Source organism: Gallinula chloropus (assembly GCF_964237585.1).
Source record: "Gallinula chloropus genome assembly, chromosome: 2".
NCBI lineage: Eukaryota > Metazoa > Chordata > Aves > Gruiformes > Rallidae > Gallinula > Gallinula chloropus.
Window position 1 is genome coordinate 9,949,319 of NC_140086.1, and position 19,038 is coordinate 9,968,356.

General features: G+C 42.3%; 1 protein-coding gene across 2 annotated transcripts in view; it reads left to right on the forward strand.

Annotated features, from left to right (window-relative positions):
* KCNQ3 (potassium voltage-gated channel subfamily Q member 3) overlaps window positions 1–19,038 on the forward strand; it is a gene marked incomplete at both ends in the record, with an annotated part of 208,147 nt that overhangs the window by 163,051 nt on the left and 26,058 nt on the right. For both annotated transcript variants that reach the window (XM_084260202.1, XM_084260203.1), the window contains 3 exons: window positions 13,736–13,826; window positions 15,550–15,676; window positions 17,392–17,564. In XM_084260202.1, the coding sequence (XP_084116328.1) occupies window positions 13,736–13,826; window positions 15,550–15,676; window positions 17,392–17,564 (391 nt within the window). The remainder of the gene's footprint in view (window positions 1–13,735; window positions 13,827–15,549; window positions 15,677–17,391; window positions 17,565–19,038) is intronic.

Here is a 19,038-nt window from a genome sequence, read left to right on the forward strand (position 1 = left end):
TTAACTTTGTCATCAGACTTAAAACATCATCCTCAGAATTCAAATAATTTTATAAACTACAGTTTGCTGGGTCTGATAATTGTACTGGTTGAGATGTGGTTACAATACTTGGTTTCTTCAACTCTTCTCTAACTGTAACATTACCTCCAAAGGAGAAACTCAGCTTTTGTTCTTTGGAAACTATTACTTTACTAATTGCATTGGCTGTGGAAAAATACTAGAACTCATGCACCCTGAAGGGCAAAAGTGGTGTGGGGGAGGTATTTTTAAGAACAACTCGTTGTTTTGGCTTCATGTTCTGTTTTTTCAATATTCAGTTTGGCCAATATGTAAGAGTCAAATATGTTATGTGTGGCTGCACTGGTAAGACAGAGTAAGAAAACACAACTTCCCTCCCTGCCCCCCATTGCTAATGGTTTTGTGCAGATGCTCGTGCCCTGGGGCCCAGTGGAAAGCTTTCTTCCTTCTTAATTCTTTTTTTATCATTCCCAACATTGCAAGAGAATCTTTAGTTTGATTCATGGCTTGTTACCTGACATTGTGGGTGAGATTCATCTGACCTAGTCACCTGGGTCTCCTTTTTTCTAGTTGGAGAAGTAGGCACTTCTAATACATGGTTCCTCTTAAAGTAGATACTTAAAATAGAGCAGATGACTCATGCTTTTCAGGTTCCCAGTTTACCCCACTGCTTTAAAGCAAGCCAGGCACGCTGAGATACACACACCTGCACTGGCAGAATCTGCAGTAAGTGGAGGTGAATCCCAGCCTGTATTTCACATGCACCTGGTCTTTTTTTATTGAATCAAAATAACAGTCAGAAACTCTAAGTGACAAAAGGGTGAGGCTGGGCTCCAGTGTTCATTGAAGCTAATTAAAATGCTTTCATTGATTTAAAGGCACTTTGAATTAGTCCCTAAGAAAAAATTAAGGAGAACTATGTTGGAGGAGCAATCTTGTCCTTCTCTTTAATTTCTCATTTAAAAAAATTATGGACTACTTTGAGTATAGACCAGATTTCCAAGCCTTCATAGGACTGCTGCTGCTAGTAAACATCATCCTGGTATTTTGGACTGGCGGAGTCACCACAAACTGTGAGCACAGCATCAGTGTTTCTCTGCTTTTCTTCACCTGCATAAGATGAGATTCCCTTTGTGATTAAGAAACTCAATCCAGGCATACAAATCTCTGCATGCATATGTATGAATTAAGTATCTACTATCCCACTAATCCGTTCAGTACAGTCCATGGAGCTCAGAGGAGTGTTCAGCTCCCTGCATGAGCTTTATTGGTTGGGTGGCTGATCAGATGTCTCATGATACACTAGAAAATGGATTTAATTCTCCATTCTTACAGATTCATTATAATATTTAGATTCTAGACACACTCTGCATGCATGCCACGACAGAAGAAGGTGGCAAAGCTTGAATTAGGAAAAGGAATTCCTGTTCCCCAGGATGTTGAATAAGAACAGGAAAGTTATGTCAAGGCTGTCCTGCTATGCCCAGTGCTCCCTTACAGCCCTCCTACAGTGGACTTTCCTTCAGTGAAACCAGCTGCTTCATTTAGGAGAAAACCAAACATTTCTATTCTTCGAGGACACAAACATCTAAGTCCCAACAGAGCTTCTTCATGTGGACTTTACAGCTTTGCTTGATTTTATTTTGCATGCAGAACTTCTCATAACTGCAGACTCTTTTTCTGCCAGTCGTACTTAAGTATGCTGAAATCTGTGCTGTTTCAAATTACTTACTCAACTAAATAGAGCTCGTCCTCCAAAGTAAAAACAAATAAAAATATTCCCTTCCCTATTGCCATTTTTCCTGAATGTTTATAGAATTGCCTTTGTTTGAAACTGTCAGGTTAAACAGGGATAATGTAATCTGGGATATTAATGAGCTGGTTGAGTGAAAGTGCTATCATACATTTTGTTGAGAAGTATTGTTGCAGATGCTGGTGAACCACTTCAGAAATAAAATTGTGCAGGTCTGGAAAAGGCTGATAACCTCCTCCAAAGCCTTCAACTGGAGACTTCAGATGAAATATCACATGCTTGCAGATGATCATTCTGAATTTTGAAGGCTGATTAATTGCTTTTGGTAATGCAAAGCAGCAGAAATACTTTAAAACAGCATCAAATTTACATAGGTACAAATGCCATGTGCTATTGTTTATTTATGTAAATCAGAGTTCTGAGGATACAGTGACCTCTATAGAGCTTATCCAAAGTTCACCTTCAAGGAAGATGCAATTCATTTGCTATGCTAACACAGCTCATAATTTACTAATGAATGTGAAGCGGAGGTGAAAAGGAAGCACATACCACTTATCTGTACTATGTGCTGCTTCTGTTCCTGTGCTGGTCTGTGTTAGCACCACGGGTCCACAGCTACTAGTTGGCATTCAGTTCTCTTTCCTATGGAGGTGCAGATCCTGTCAAATTCCACGTGACACAGCTTCTGTAAGAACCTTTGCTGAATCACTTTAAAGATACTGACATACTCTCATTAGTTTAAAGACGAGATGTTAAAAAAACATTTTTATAAAGGGATTCACCTCTAAGCATCCCCTCACATTTTTATCCAGACCAGTATCTTGTCATGTGTTGAACTGTAGAGGCAGCGGATAATATTTTAGGGCTAAAATCCACCTTCTGTCCATCTTCCCCCAGTAAATTGTTAAAAAAAATCTTCACAACTTTCATACAGAGCTATGAGAGAATAGCAGCTCTCAAATACATTTTGAAATGCAGGTATTAAAGAGCATAAGGCCTGTGGCAGTGGTTTGACTGATGTACAGTTACAGGGGAGTAGTTTTATTTCTGCACTGTGAGAAAGGCCATGGCATTAAGCATTTGGCCGTCTGGGGAAGGTGTGATTAGGAGCCTGTGCTGCCCAGGTTGACATCCAAAATGCATTTTCCTCCATGTGATGCTGCGTTTAGCACCAGGGCTTTGGTGAAACTCTCATTGGGTGTAATGGAGTCATCTCCTCCAAAAAGGCAAAGAACTGGAGCTTGAATCATGTACATGTAATGTGCTTTGAGATGCCATGGGCATCTTCCATACCCAAAGAGGGCTGGAAAAATATGTAACAGAACCTATGGGACATCAGTGCTGCTACGGAGCAGCAGCTTAGTGAGTGAAGTTGCGTCAGGGTGTCCATCATTATCTGGTAAAAGCCCATTCTGTCAGAGGGATTCTGACAGAGACAAGATATGTTTTAAAATGGCTATTTTCATTTGATATCTGAGATAATGTAAAGCCTCTAAGACATCCCCATTTCTTTTTTAGAAAGAGATATTCAAGAACATTCTGCTTTCATCACCCTTGTCCTCCAGCCAATACCAGACTCAAAATCTACCTTACTTTGCAGAGAAGTTTGGTCTGTCCATTAACACGGTATTTTGTCTGTATTAATTTGTATATCCCAAGAAAAAAACATTACTTCACACCACCCCTAAGTGTGCTCACAGCTGCTGTAGCATGAGTTTAGCCCTTGCATCTTTTAGTATAGATCCTTTCTCCTCCTCTTCTCACCCTGTGAATAAAGTAAGATCACCTCATCTACTTTGTATTCTGCCCAGTAAGAAATCCTTTGCTGACCGATCGATGTGTGCCTGTTCTGCAGCACTGCTGGATTTGAGAACGGGTCGTAGGCTACAGACCAGTTTGTTAAGAAATACTGATGTGCGGTGTTCTCACATGGAGCAAGATGCAGTGATGACTCTGCACTTACATAAACTTCAGAAAAAGTTTTTAAAAATCTTCCTGTATTAAAAAAATACCCCCAAGAACTAGATCAAAGCAAAGATCTGAGACCTTTGTCTGTTTTTCTCCAGTTTTATCCAGTGATTAGACACTATGTGGAGAAAGATCTCTTCCATTCTAGCTTTGTGCTTTTAGCTAGTAATGTCCTGAGTCAGGTGCCCTGTGTCACAGCCAAACCTGTGGCCATCTCAGGTGCAAAATGGTAGAGCTCTCTCTGTGGAGTTAATGCCAGGAAATTCAGGAAGGGGTTCTTACAGTGACATTTATATCCTGTAATCTAGAGAACCCACTCAATCTGCCAGAATTGTGCCATATATCTGGCTCCACAGGAGCTGCATTGTCAGGACTCCCTTCATTACCCATAATGGAGAACCCACTAAACTTTACCTGGACCTGAAGTGTACTGGCAGCATTCTGGTGGGGTGCGGGTCGTGTGTAGCCATGCACCTTTTCCTTATGCAGCTGCGAGTCTTTGGGCATGCAGAATGCCCATGGGGCATCACACACCTTCAATTCTGAATGTCCCACTCCATGTGAAAAGTGAGATGGTTGCATAAAGTGCTCGCGTTCACACATCAAGGTGAGCATGTGATGGAGCTTGAGGTGGCACAGGCGAAGAAGAACCAGTCTAAATTGGAGACTGCTTTTTCACTTTGGCAATCCTACCTGTCTGAAAGTGCTGCATTAGGTTGCAAATACTGGCATTGTTTTAGAAAATATGTTCCTTTGCAATGTAGGGCCTAAACCAGAAAAATAAACCAACACAAAACAACTGTCACAATTCCCAAATATGTTGAAGTCTTGGGTAAAGAATCAAGATTCTCTTTTCAGTTCACTGTAAGAATCTGCCCAGCCACTGAATTAATACTATCCCTTCCTTATCCAGAAATGCTGCATTTGAGAATAGAGAGGCTATTTGTGGACAGGCTGTTTTCCTGGTAGTGGAAGCTCACTTTCAGCTGCATCACCTTTGGAAGACATAATATATTTGATGTGAATGCCTGTGAAAAAAGGGAATTTGGTCAGATGCAAGAAAGGATGAGTAGATTATCCTGCATGGGGTGTTTTGTTTGTCTGTTGGGTTTTTTCCCTCCCCTGCAGTCTTTTGATCTTTATTGATTTCAAATGCAAAGATATAAAATATCACAACAGTGTGTTCAGTCAAGGCAAAAGGCATGACAGAGGGTTCAGAAGGTGGTCCCATTTTCATTCTTTGGAGTTCTCGAAAACTTAATTCAGAAGACCTAACACATTCTTTCTAAAGAAATGGGAATTTTTTTGTGAGGAGATCAGTACTTCTCTGTGTGAGACCCCAGTTCTGGGTATCTCTAAGATTTGGTCATGTTTGGAAGTGGACATCTTGATCTTTCATCTCTCTGGGCACAGCAGTATTGGTGATGCATAGAAAGGTAACTTTCTGGAGATTCCTATGCAGAATATTTAAGCACAGACATGGATGATTAATTCTCTTACCCTAGGCTCTTTATATACTCTGAATTCACTTGACTTCTTAACAGGATTTGCTGAAGGTTGGGCACTCGACTGATGAATTACAGGCTGACTTTCAAATGTCCTACACTTCTATTTCACAAAATTTAGAAGAAACTAATATATGAATCTTAAAGTTTACCTTCAGATAGCTTTCCACAGATTTGTTAATGTCCTTTGAAGGAAGCCCTGTTAGAAGCATTTATGAAGCTCATTTGATTTGCAGTAATGGGTAATGCGGTTTGGCTCTTCGCTGTTCCTGCTTTGCTGTTCTGCATGGCCCAATGTGTTTCATAGTCTGCGTGTCTTAACTCAGTTAGCAGCACGCTGCCAATCAGAAATAAGTTCATGGACAGGCATAGTAGTCAAGGCAGATGAAAGCCCCAAACAGTAGTTCAGTACAATGTCATTCACTTAATACAAAAATAGAATTTCAAGCCACCAACAGAGCAACTCAAAATATTTAGTTGAAAGAGTCAGATGCTTTCCTGTCCTCAGTCAAGCCTCAGGAGGATAGGAGACATCTAACTCCTTGGTAGCTAACACTGTCATTACTTCTCTGCCTCTGCAATCTGTCTCCCCAGTTGCCCATTTGATAAGATGTCTGGGCCTCTTCTTGTAGCCTTGGTATGCTAGGCCTTCCAGAGCATCTTTAAAACTTGTCTCAGAGACAAGATGTTAATGGAGTCTTAGTGGATGTCTCCTGTCTTCAAAACTGAGATACATCAGGTAGGGAAATGCAGTGCTGCAGGCTTTCTATTTTATCATAGAATCATGTAGTATGTTAGGTCGGAAGGGACCTTTAAAGGTCATCTAGTCCAACTCCCCTGTGGTAAGTATTTTGTACTCTCAGGCCAGCAAACCTGGGAAGTGTGCCTGACCTTTCTTCTGAAATGTCCCCTACGGCAAAGAAGACAGGATGATGGTGTTTGTATTGTCTGTCATAGCTGACCCAAAGTATTTTATACCAGCATGCCAAAACCCCTAAGGAAGCTGGAAACAGTGGTACACAAGGCACTGAACCAAAAAGTTTTTAGGAGTGGACCTGAAGAAAAAGAATCAAGAGGAGGAGGCCATAACCACAGTCAGCTTTTTTGTGGAGGACAGGAGAGAGGCTGATTTAAAAGCATTTCTTTTGCACCCGAAACGCCCTGCTGTGAAGCACATTTAAAAGCTTTCCAAAATTAGGGGAACAGCAGTGAAGCCTGTTCAGGAGAACTCCTGCCCATGAGAATGCAAGGTAGTTGAAAACCTGGTATGAGTAAGCTTCCTACTGTGAGAGGGACAATGGCTTTCATTCTGTCACCAATGGACTAGTGTCATTCTGGGCTACCACTTCCTCACCTGCCAGATCAGCTTGTAGGTCAGTGAGACCTTTTGGTTATCATAATCTATATTCTAGAGTTTCCTCTACCATCTTGTGAAGGATCTTGTTTTGTCTGTGCCATTGCAGCAGAGTAAGAGTGCGATTCACCTTAATGATGGTGGAGTTTCTACTCCAACCTTGCTGTGTGATGGCATGGGGCCAGGGGCCAGGGCCTCCTGCATGGAGCTGTGGATGTGTAAGTGGAATCTGGACACAGAGAAAGAGGAACCTTTGAACATCCCTAACTGAAGTAGCTATCATTTCTTCCCTTCTCCTCTAGGACCACCATGGAGTTTCTCAGACCACTTCCCCATGCCCCTCTGCACAGTGCACATTTGTTGGGTTTGGTTTTTTCCTGTCCTATTTCGGTGCTGGTCTCTGTAGAGTAACTGGGCTCCTGCTTAGAATAGCAGAGATGCAAGAATCTAAATATCAAACAGTGAGCATTCCCAGGTCTGTGAATATCAGGCATGCATTCCTCTCTCTCTGAAGAGCTGTTCTCAAACATTTGTTCTCAAATAATGTCTTTTTTTTGTGTGTGTTAATATCCCAATTCAAGCCTTTCATTAGCAACCCATGAAACAATACTGAAGTTCACATAATCATAGAATACCAGGTTGGAAGGGACCTCAAGGATCACCTGGCTGGTCCTTTCTTGGCAAAAGCTCTGTCTTGGTAAAAGATGTTCTGTGAAAACTGAAGTTTGGATGCAGAGAAAAAAATGGTGGGTAGAAGTATGGAGCAACTCAAAGAGCTGTGAAAAAAAGATGTATTTTTAATCTTTATGGGTAAAAGTCAATAGCTGAAGAAAATAGGGTTGTTAAGAGTATGAAATTTGGGAAATGTGGGAACCATGGGTTTAGGACCATATTGCATTGGGAACCATAAACCAAAAACACTGCCAGCTTTTCCTAATATAATCTTAGAGAATCCCATTAGCATTTACCAGGTGGCAGAACATAATGAAACTAGAACACAGGTTTTAAGGAAAACAAGAAAGGGCCAAATGGAGAAAAGCAGAAAAATTTCAAATTCATGGGAACATTTGAAGACACAGGAAACTCCAGTGGCTTACAAGGAATGGCACTGGAGATGTGAGAGCAAACAGAATTCTATGTACTGTAGCACCAGAGGGGATTTCATACTAGTAACTGTTCAAAAGGCTTCCCTGCCTAGAGCCATACAGGATCCATGACCAGATGTAGATGTGATACTTGAACATACAGAAAGGCGTTTCAGAGAAACATGACTATCTAAGAAGTGGGTTGGTATGGCTGGTAGGCTAATTCTTTCACTAGTAGAACCAAATAAACACTATTAAAAGGTGTAGCTATATCCAAACCAGGACTGAACAGGAAGGATGGTGTTCAGCAAATTTACACACTAAACATCTACATAAAACCTTGTCACTAGGGTCTTTTCTTGCAGTTATGAAGAAGAAAATGCCTCTCTAGGTGCTTGACCAGCTTGAGATGCTTTCAAACAATAGAAGTTATACATTACAAGCACATGTTCCTCTCTGTTAACTGCAAGACTGCTTGAGACTTAAAATTCTGTCACACAGGATAAAAAATTGCCAGAATGATGCCAGATGCGAATAGAATATGTTTTGGCCTGCCTGTGACCTGTATCATCCTCCTGAATGCTTCAAAAGGACTGCTGTGTTTTGGAATAGGTTCTAAGCAAATTGCTGTGCAATCTCCTCAAATTTTGAAGCAAGAGGTGGTGAACAGGATACATGATAAGCACCTACATGTGGAAAAAATATAAAAGTACTCAGCTAGATCTGCATTATATTGCCCTCAGATGGAAGCAGATATCGAAGAAAAACTTGAATGTGAAATATTAAAATAAATCAAACCATACCAAACAAAACAGTCTGTGATCCTCACCCAAGAAAGATTAGATTTATGGTCTAGCATAGTCATAAATTACTTCTTTCCTGGAAAAAATGTGTATTGTTTTTGGAATGCTGTCTTTAGGATATCAAAATAGTACTGTTAGTAAGTATGGTTTTTAAGTATGCGATTTCCAATAAAAAGAACATGTATTTACTATAATAGCATGTTAGCTGGGACAAAAAAGCACTAGAAGGGCCACCAAGATGATGAAGGGAGTGGAACACCTTCCTTATGAGGAAAGGCTGAGGGAGCTGGGCCTCTTCAGCTTGGAGGAGACTCAGGGGTGACCTTAATAATGTTTAGAAATACGTGAAGGGTGAGAGTCAGGAGGATGAAGCCAGGCTCTTCTCAGTGGTGGCCATAGATAGGACAAGGGGCAGTGGGTGCAAGCTGGAGCATAGGAAGTTCCAGGTGAACGTAAGGAGAAACTTTTTCACTGTGAGGGTGACTGAGCACTGGCACAGGCTGCCCAGAGAGGTTGTGGAGTCTCCTTCTCTGGAGACATTAAAAACCCACATGAATGTGTTCCTGTGTGGTTTAGTCTAGGTGATCCTTCTCTGGCAGGTGGGTTGGACTAGATGATCTGTCAGGGTCCCTTCCAACTCTTACCGTTCTGTGATTCTTTGATTCTGTGATTTGGTGGTCTGGTACTTAAAAATACAAAAAACTAAACAGTAGTTTTGGCATAATACTGCAAATAGGTACAATGTAATGGGTGTGAGCAGTGGTGTAAAATGATAGTAAGGATGATTCTAAAAACTGAAGAACCAAATTCAGATTCTAATTTGGCATGTCTGATTTACAGACTTATAAGTCTGGACTACCACTTGCTGTTCAGTAGGAGGCTTAGGCTTGACAGGACTCCATTGTCATTATTAAACCTTGACATTTAGCCTATGTTATTCCCCTGACCCTTAGTGCTCTCAGTCCCATGGATAGTGTTGTCGTTGTAAATAAATTTCAGACACTCTCCCTCTCTGCTACTTGGTTCCCCAGATCAGTGTTAGCCTCCCTTCTGCTTATCCCCTGTGATTTCAACAGTATCTTTCCCTGCCATTTACCTGTTATGTTTTTACAGTCAGACTCAACCACTGCTGCCTGTAAAAGATGAAATCAGACAATACAGATTCAGCTATTGTCCTGTTGCCACAGGACAACATAGATTTAGCAACCGTCAACAAAATTAGAGTTCATGTTTGCAAGGCTGCAAAATGGGCTTAAGCAACAAGGTGAAAAGTGTCCTTTGTTTTCACTTAGTTTTGCTTCTTATCAGTGTCCTCTCATTACACATTGCTCAGTACATAGGATGTCATTGTAGGCAGATCCTGCAAACACTGCTTTACACAAGAGGGGTTGATGAAAAAACCACGATGTCCATGTCACATCTTCCATAGAAAGAGGGCACAACAAGACTTACAGTCTTTGTAAACACCAAGATCCAAAACATAAGAGGCTGCAGGGAAATGGGTGGGTTGCATAGCATCAATGGAGATTAAAATTCATGAAGCGCTCTGAACGTGGTTGTCATTTCAGATGCTGAGGGAGGATTGCTGAGATGTGGTTTGATTAGTTTGCAGTGGGTGTTTATGCTTCAGAAACAGCGCGGTAGGAGGAGAGCTGACCCTTCCAAGATGGGTTGCAGTTATGTGTCTCAACACAGGCTTGTCACCCCTGCGGAGTACTGCAGGAAGGAGCAGGAGCCTGGTTCTGTGGGCTCTGTGTTTTTTGGGGACAGAGGTTTCTGCTCAGCCCTTGCACCTCAAAGGCACTCTTCTGGGCTATGTTCATGTGGTTCAGACCACATTCCCTGCTTGGATTTGCCCTCAAAATTATTCATGGTGACTCCAGTCACACTGTCTCACCTTATTTTTACTTTTTTTGTCCTGTGAGATCTGTGGTTTTCATGGGTGGCCTTTCAGCATGGGCTGTGGTGCAGAGAAGCTAGCAGCACCCTTTATCCGTTAATCCCAAAATATGTCATTTCAGTGATTAAGGGAAAAGCCTTTTCACCGCCGTGAGACTCCTTTTCTTGTATATCAAACGCATGGATGCTGTGCTGAACATCACCCACACCGTGTTCGTTTCCTGGGGAAGGGGAGCAGGAGCAGAGCCTTGCTCCATGGAGCACGGCCACCCTCTGCTGGTAAAACCGCAGGCAGAAGATGACGGCTTCACTGCTGACTTCGGCCTTGCTCTGGGACAAAACTCTGCACATCATCTTGAGCTGCTGGAGCTCTTCTGTTGAGTGATATCATGTCATGTCTTTAGTTTAAGTAGCCGGGGATGTAATTTCCCTGGCCTAAAAAAGACAGGGATCTCCTGGAAAGAGTCCACATGAGGGCTACAAAAGTGATTAAAGGCCTGGAGCAAAGAAGACTAAGAGGGGATCTTATTAATGTTTATAAATATCTGAAGTGTGGGACACAGGAGGAAATGGCCAGCTTCTTTCCAATGGTCTGTGGAGACAGGACAAAGGGCAATGGCTTCAAGTTGGAGCACAGGAAGTTCCGCACTGATATGTGGAAGAACTTTTTCCCAGTGAGGGTGACAGAGCCCTGGGACAGGCTGCCCAGGGGAGTTGTGGAGTCTCCTTCTCTGGAAATATTCAATACCCATTTGGATTCCTACCTGTGTGATATGTCGTAGGGAACCTGCTTTGGCAGGAGGGGTTGGACCTGATGATCTCTGGAGTTCCCTTCCAACCCCTAAAATTCTGTGATTCTGTGATTGCCTTTGACATTTTTCAGTGTGTTTCACCTTTTGTTAAATAATTTAAATGATACTTGTGAGCTGACAGGTGACAGAGTTTTCATGTGGTTTAAAGGAACAGCTGGAAGGCAACAAGTAGCAGTGGCTCAAGGCTATTGTGAGTGACGGTACCATGGTAATGGCTGCAATGCAGCAGATAGTAGGTGGATTACAGACAATCAGAGGAAACAGGTTGTCTTGGTTGAGTTCTCACCAGTTTGCTGATGGAGGTACAGAGAAGCTGTGTCACGGGGCTTGTGAATCCAGTGGGCCACTGGCTTTGTAAGGGCAAGGTGGAGAGACCAAAGTATGGTGTGACAAAGCAAGCTAGAGGGCACAATAAGAACATTGCAGAACTGCCAGGTTAAGTTAACTGCCAGGTATCTTGAGTAGCAGGAGTGTGGTTATAATAGGTAGATGGTAAATGACACATTCTGGACACAAAGGCTGTTTCCTACTAACTACATAGCCCCAGCTCTAGAGCATGGATGATGAGTGGGGGAAGGGGAAACTTCTCAAGAAATCCAGAAATATTTAGCATGAGCAACGCACTTGTTTCTGTTCTGACCTTGCTCGAAGTGGCTGATCTGAAAGCTTCCTGGCATAGGAAACGTCAGTCCAAGTGTCTGATATCAGCACAGTAATTCTTCAGGGTTTTCTGTGAAGTGTTTCACTGTTTCCCATTCCTTGCATGAAGGTTGCTGTTTTGAGGTGTTTGGAGAAAATTCCTTCCCAAAAGGCAGCAGGAGCTATTTGGAGCTCACCTCTCTCCTTCTACTCCAGCTGCAAAAGTGTTGCAAAATCACAAAGCAAAACACACTCCCTTATTCCTAGGTTTCCCTGTGTATGAAACAAAATCCCAAGGCAAGTTAGAGGACAGGTGTCTCTGAGCTTCCCTTCCCTTCCCTTCCCTTCCCTTCCCTTCCCTTCCCTTCCCTTCCCTTCCCTTCCCTTCCCTTCCCTTCCCTTCCCTTCCCTTCCCTTCCCTTCCCTTCCCTTCCCTTCCCTTCCCTTCCCTTCCCTTCCCTTCCCTTCCCTTCCCTTCCCTTCCCTTCCCTTCCCTTCCCTTCCCTTCCCTTCCCTTCCCTTCCCTTCCCTTCCCTTCCCTTCCCTTCCCTTCCCTTCCCTTCCCTTCCCTTCCCTTCCCTTCCCTTCCCTTCCCTTCCCTTCCCTCACTGCCTTCACACTGCAGGCACTTCCACAGAATCACAGAATTGTAGGGGTTGGAAGGTACCTCCAGAGACCATCAAGTCCAGCCACCTGCCAAAGTAGGTTCCCAAGGACAGGTCACACAGGTAGGCATCCGGACAGGTCTTGAATATCTCCAGAGACTTTGCTCATTTCACCTGGTGAAAAAAATCAGAGTTTTATTCAGCAAGAAATGAAGTCACACTTCAGGTTACAGATTGGAATTTAAATCAGGCAGTACACACAGTTTGGTTCTTAACAAGCTTTATTCCCTGGATCTTTTTGGTACCTAATGTCTATCATTTCTTTGATGTACCCTAGCTATGAAAGCAAGGGATCCAGAACTCCTTATGGAGACATCCTTCCAATTTGTTTACTAAGCTCTGAAATATTTCCATTGCCACCTGCCCCTCTCTTCCTGTGAATCAGGTTTTGGGAGCACATTAAAATGCCCATGATCTGGGCACACAAAGTACTGGGATATGAGCTTCCACCACTTTGCTTCACAGTAATCACTTACAAGAGTCCCTTGATTTTTCTTACCTCTTTAGGCATAAAAGATTTTGTATTGCTTGATCCTGGGAATAGTTTTACAGAGGAGCTCAACGTGACTTTAGATTGGACCGAATTGGATTTACCAGCAGTGGGAGTTAAATTTTCTGTCAAATCTCTGTGTCCTGGAGCCTCAGAGACAGACAATAGCACAAGGGCAGTGATTTATCATGCACTGCTTTTATTGGAGAGCAGAACTTTCCCATCCCTATTATCTGTCTCTCAAACCTTTTAATCTTTTCATCTACATAGAATTAGTGCAAAAAAAGGAAAGAAAAAATAAATGCTCTATGGTTTTCAAGGGAGCATTTGTCTTGGTGCTGCGTTGCAGTGAAGTGTTTACTGCTTTTTGGGTTTCAGGATGTGCCAAGTAGATTCATTCCTCTGCAACCGCAGTGGAATTCTGTAAAGCACACAGCACATCAGCTTGGAATAGACCTCCTGAGCATTGCAGTCCTCTGCCATGCCATACAGTCCTTTCCCAAAGCATCACCCATTTCCTTCCTGAAGAATGCAAACAAGTCAGTTAATGCAAGTTTGTTCCAAGACAATTGTGGTTTAGGATCTTGCATTCGAGTCTCCACTTCCAGCCTCTTGCCATCCAGGTTGAGCTTCATGTGAGCTCCCCTCACTGTTCATCAGCCCCAGGATTTTGTAGGCAGTATCTCCAATGCAAATACAGAAAGGCATAACAATGCTGTGGTTTTTATTTTTATTTCATTCCAGGTTCCTGATTGTCTTAGGGTGTTTGATCTTAGCTGTCCTGACAACTTTCAAGGAGTATGAAACCGTTTCAGGAGACTGGCTCCTCTTGCTGGTAAGTAGAAAGGGGTGGCTCCATCGCCCTGGTATCGTCCTTGGATTGAAATCAGCTGCATCAGCAATGAAAGTCCCAGCTCTGCATGCAATAACATTGCTTCTGTTGACCCTGGAGCAGTGGGTATACACTTACATATTGGAGAGTCCAGTCCATTGTCAACATCAAGTAAAAAGGGAATAACAAGAGAGGAAAAATACCTGCCTGATACTTCTTAAAATTACTTTCCAGCTTTTGCCTAACACTTCTCCCATGAAAGTATCAGTAAATTTCCTGTGGATCATACCAAACCTCAACACATTTGAAAACTCATTTCTAGGGGATTTTTCAATAGTTTTTGCTTATTTTACAGTATTCTACCAGTGTCAGAATTACTTCCAAGGGGGGCATCAGAACTGGACTCATGCTTGTACCAAATAACAGAGTAACTGAAATTGTTGCAAGCAGTACATCCAATGACTATTCATGAAAGAAAATACTCCTTTCTCTGTTTCTAGCACATTAGTTTTACAAATGTTGGAGTTCATGCTCAAGACGCTATTTCTGTAGGCCTTCTCTTTGGCAGAAAAAGGAAAGAACATGATAGAAACCTTCACAAAGTACAAATAAAAAATGCTTATAAAGTTATGAAAATTACCTTAACAAAGAACTTCCTCAGCTCCCATAGCTATCAAGAAATAGAGAACCCAACCTTTTGCCTAACTTGGTCTTGTAGAAAAGCATCCCTAGGGAAACTCCATAGCAAGGGTAATTCTGGGATTTCAATTTCCATTTCCCCTTGTGCCCCCAGAGACCTGTAGATCTGGGTGAGAACTAAATACCAAAAGGAATAGAGGTGAATTGCCCTTGCATACTCTTCTCAAAAAACTACCTGCATGAAAGCACCCTCATCCCCTAGAAAATGTGAAACTCAATTTTGGTGCCTATTACCCTGTTTCAAATGTGTAGACCCATTTTTTTTGCATTTGAGAAAGCTTGATGTTGTTTTTCCTTCTCCTGTGCTTCCTTTTATGTGGCTCTCAGTGGTTTTCTGAAGTGCCTAGCACCTGTGGCTATGAACATGCTTTCCTATATGCCAGCTATATACAGAGAGGAGAAGTAACTGCATGCCCCATGCTACCCTTGGCCCATCTTCTCTGAGCACCTCACAGAAGCTCTCTCCTCCCCATTCCCTTCCCATGCTTAGAAGAGCTCTTAAGCATTGTGGAAAAATCTTGTTCTTCTGTGCACCAGATATTTAACAGGATAATACATGTCTTAAATGTATCTTACCTACACCTTTGTCATTGCCTTAAATATGACCATATGAATGAATATACTGTATCCTGCCCGTGTCTCTAGATATGGCTGCATGAACCCCAGGTGTGGGTATGCAATGCACTGGGGACTTTGCAGTCACCACTCACACATGTCTTCTCATTTAGTGTGAAACAGGAAGTCTTTTTGTGAAGTATTTACCCTTCCATCAAGTCAGAGTAAGCACTTCATGTTAACCCACCAGCGGAGGCACCTCCTTTCTGCAGAGCAGACTGTAAAGCTGTGTCCCGCTTTTTCTTGCCTCTTTCATCAACCTTTATTCTCTTCCTACTGTTTTCCCTCCTCTCTCACATACCTATACCCCAACACTTACACCTAACCTGTTTCCTTCAGGTATATCGTTGTGTCCGGAATGACCGCAAAACTTGTTGTGAGTCTAACAATGTGGTTTCTGTCTTTGATACAGGAAACTTTTGCCATTTTCATCTTTGGAGCAGAGTTTGCCTTAAGAATCTGGGCTGCTGGGTGTTGCTGTCGCTACAAAGGATGGAGAGGGAGACTCAAATTTGCCAGGAAGCCTTTGTGCATGCTGGGTAGGCACATGCTCTGAACTTACTGTTTTCCCTGCAATGTTTTCTTTCTGAGATAGTGTGTGTGGGGGGAGGGATGTTCAAGAACCAGTGAATGGCAGTGTGAAGAACACTGAAATCAGATCTACCTTTGTGCTAGGAGCAGTGTCCTGCTTCAAGTAGATATTTGATGTATCCAGCAATAACTATTCATTCAAGAGACACTCCAGATGGCTGATCATTTAGAAGAAAATGGATTCTTCTACCCTTCAAACACATTTTCCTTGTCCTGAGTCCCACTGCATTTTTGTTAATCTCATTCTTAAATATACCCTGTCTGTTTTCAGTTTCAAACCACTTCATATCCCAACCCTAAACCATCTTTACAACCCCTCTTTCATATTCAAATTATGTGTTTTACCTTCATAATGTTGGTCTACATTTCCATACAAGTGTCTTTGTGATTTCGCCCATGTCATCTTTCAGGCTTGGAAGGCACTGCCTATAGCTATCCATAAAACTACATATTATTCATGTTTGAATCCTCTCCTAAAACTCTCCAGTATGCCCACAGACCAACCAGCCAACGTTTGGGAGCTCACTCTACCCTGAGCATCTGTCATCGCACATCCATATTTGTCGACTGTTTCCAAGAGTCCATCATTTGTTTTGATGTTCTTTAGAGGCCAAGCTCTAGTTTTTTGTTCTTTATTTGCACAGCACACAACGCTCCAGGGAGCCATGGTGCTGCAGTTACATGAATACCTGCTACTCTCCCCCCCTCTCCCTCCTTTTGTTCATCTAGTGGGCCTGAACTGCAGACAAAATTGGACCAAATTTTCCTTGTGTATCTGTGCTATTTTTAATTTGGCAGTGCTCCTTTGAGTGCTACTGTTGGATAAATACTTCTTATATTTCTAATAGCATTGTGAAGGCAGTGGAGCACGGTGTGAGCAACTGGAATCAATGCTGTATCATGCATTCTCAGTAAAAGTGTCATCTCACTTCTGAGAATAAGTCTTCATTGATATCTGGGTAAAGAACAGAAAAGATCCCACTGGAATTATTAATATCATCTCTTGATTGTCACTGGCAGTTTTTTTGAGAATGATTGAAAGTCAAGAAATTTGAAATCCATACAGTGCCACTCTGGCTGGAAATACAATATGAAGATAGTTTGAAGACTGAGGTCCCAGAGAATGTATGAAACCTTTTGCTACCACTTTTTTCTTGTGTATGTATAGGATCAGAAAGGAGGCTGAAAACAAGGAAAATAAAGAAAAAGAAATAAACCAAAAAGAACCTCTTCAGTTGATCAGGCACTTGGCCCATATTATTACTGGCCTGGAGATTTTAATCCCCAAAAGAACAGAACACTAGAGGCATCATCAGAAACCAAATTTCTCATCTGCTGACTTGTTCACTGCGGTGGTTCTCTGGGATGGGGGAATTTAAGGTTGTTTTTCTGTTGGCATTAGGGCACTGTTTCTGTGCACCCCTAAGGTAGCTCAGACAGTGTTTTAAGTCCAGGGCATCAATCTGTAAATAGATTACGAGACATTCTGGTGGGTTCTGTGCACGATGCCAACTGTGGCAGGTGCAGATATCTGTTTAGTTGGCAAGAGAAGGCATTTTCAGGCAGCTTGAAAATTTACCTAAAATTTGCACTACCAGATGGGATTAAGAAGTAGGTGATGAGGCCACTTTTATTAGCAAGCTTTGTTCTTTTCACCTTGCAGATATCTTTGTGCTGATTGCTTCAGTGCCAGTGGTTGCTGTTGGGAACCAGGGCAATGTTCTGGCCACATCTCTCAGAAGTCTTCGCTTCCTTCAGATCCTACGGATGCTCCGAATGGACAGGCGGGGCGGCACATGGAAACTTCTGGGATCGGCCATTTGTGCACATAGCAAAGTAAGTGAGGAGCCTTTACACTGAATGGGAGGAGGGACATCCCTTTAGTGGTGAAGTATGTTGAAATTTTTGACAGAACTGCCTGTTTGTACTACATGTTTGTAGTGGCTACTGAGACTTGTCTGATGAATAGATGCAGCAGAACCCTGGAAGGGTGAAAAGAGGCTGCTAGCAGAAATGTGGTTTCAGAAGGAGGTACTGGTATAATTTCTCTTCAGAATCACGGGTCAGACAATACAAAAGATGCACACAGTGTCAACCCAGACAGACAAAATTTCATAAATCATCTTTGCTCAGTCTAACTTGATGCTATAGTCAGACACAGCCTGTCTCACACAAGACAGATACGATGTGTTCTTCCATTTTCACCAAACATTATTACAAGTTAAAAACTATCTGCATAAAAATTCTCTAGATGAGATTTCTCATCTGCAAAGAGTGTAGAGAAATTGCCTATAATTTGTGTTTCATACTGCTTTTTCTTATCCATGAATGACATTCCTGACATTTTAAGGTTTTTTGAAAATTAAAATGCCAGCTGGCACAGCATAATTAGACTATGGTTCTTTGTAGTGGTTGATAGGGATACCCACCCTGCTTCATTTCATCCCAACTTCTGTTTCTTCCCCATATAAACTTGCTACAAGGCAGGTGACATATAAACACTTATGTCAAAAAATGTTTCTCAGGAAACTGAGATTGTGGAAGGAGTGTATGTGCCAAAGACATTGTTTAGAAAGTGTTTAAAGCTTCATTGTGTGGGATTTCATTCAGATGTTCCTTGTTTGATTTCCAACTGCCACCCTTTGGACCTCAGCTGGCTGCAGGAGATAAGAAGGGGTTGCAAGAACTTTACTGCACTGGACACATTCATGAAACAATTTTGTTAACAAGGTTAGCCAAGAAATTTCCTTCTGTGGTTGCACACAAGAAATCAGCCAAGAAAATTGACTTATCTCAAGACTCAATTATGACATTCTCAGCTACAATTTTTTTTTCCCCAAAAAAAAGGAATATTGTTTTTTTACCAACTTGTGAAGACCTTCATCAAAAAAGTTTCTGCTTTATTTCAGACATTGCTGGGATTTGAACTTGGGTTGCTGCATCTCCCACATCAGTGGGATTAGCCACACACTCCAGTGTAGTCACTCCCTCTAAAACAAGGAAGCTCAGGTTTGTTTTCACACAGACAATTTTCAAGGTCTGTTCTTATTGCATCAATTCATACCTCAGAATCTGTTTTGATATGCCTAAAGAGAAGAAACTGTGTCCTGAAGCCTTGTCTCTCTGGAGGTAAGGAGAGGGCAGAGCTGTTGATTGGCCCGCCGAGACTGACCAAGCCTAGGGGCAGCAGAAGTGGGAAGAGTCAAGGTCAGGGACAGAGCCCTGCAGCACCCTGTGTTATGCGTGCAGCTAAATCCTTAATCCAGCTTTATGCAGCACAACAACTGCAGATTGCTCCAGGTTGTTCCCA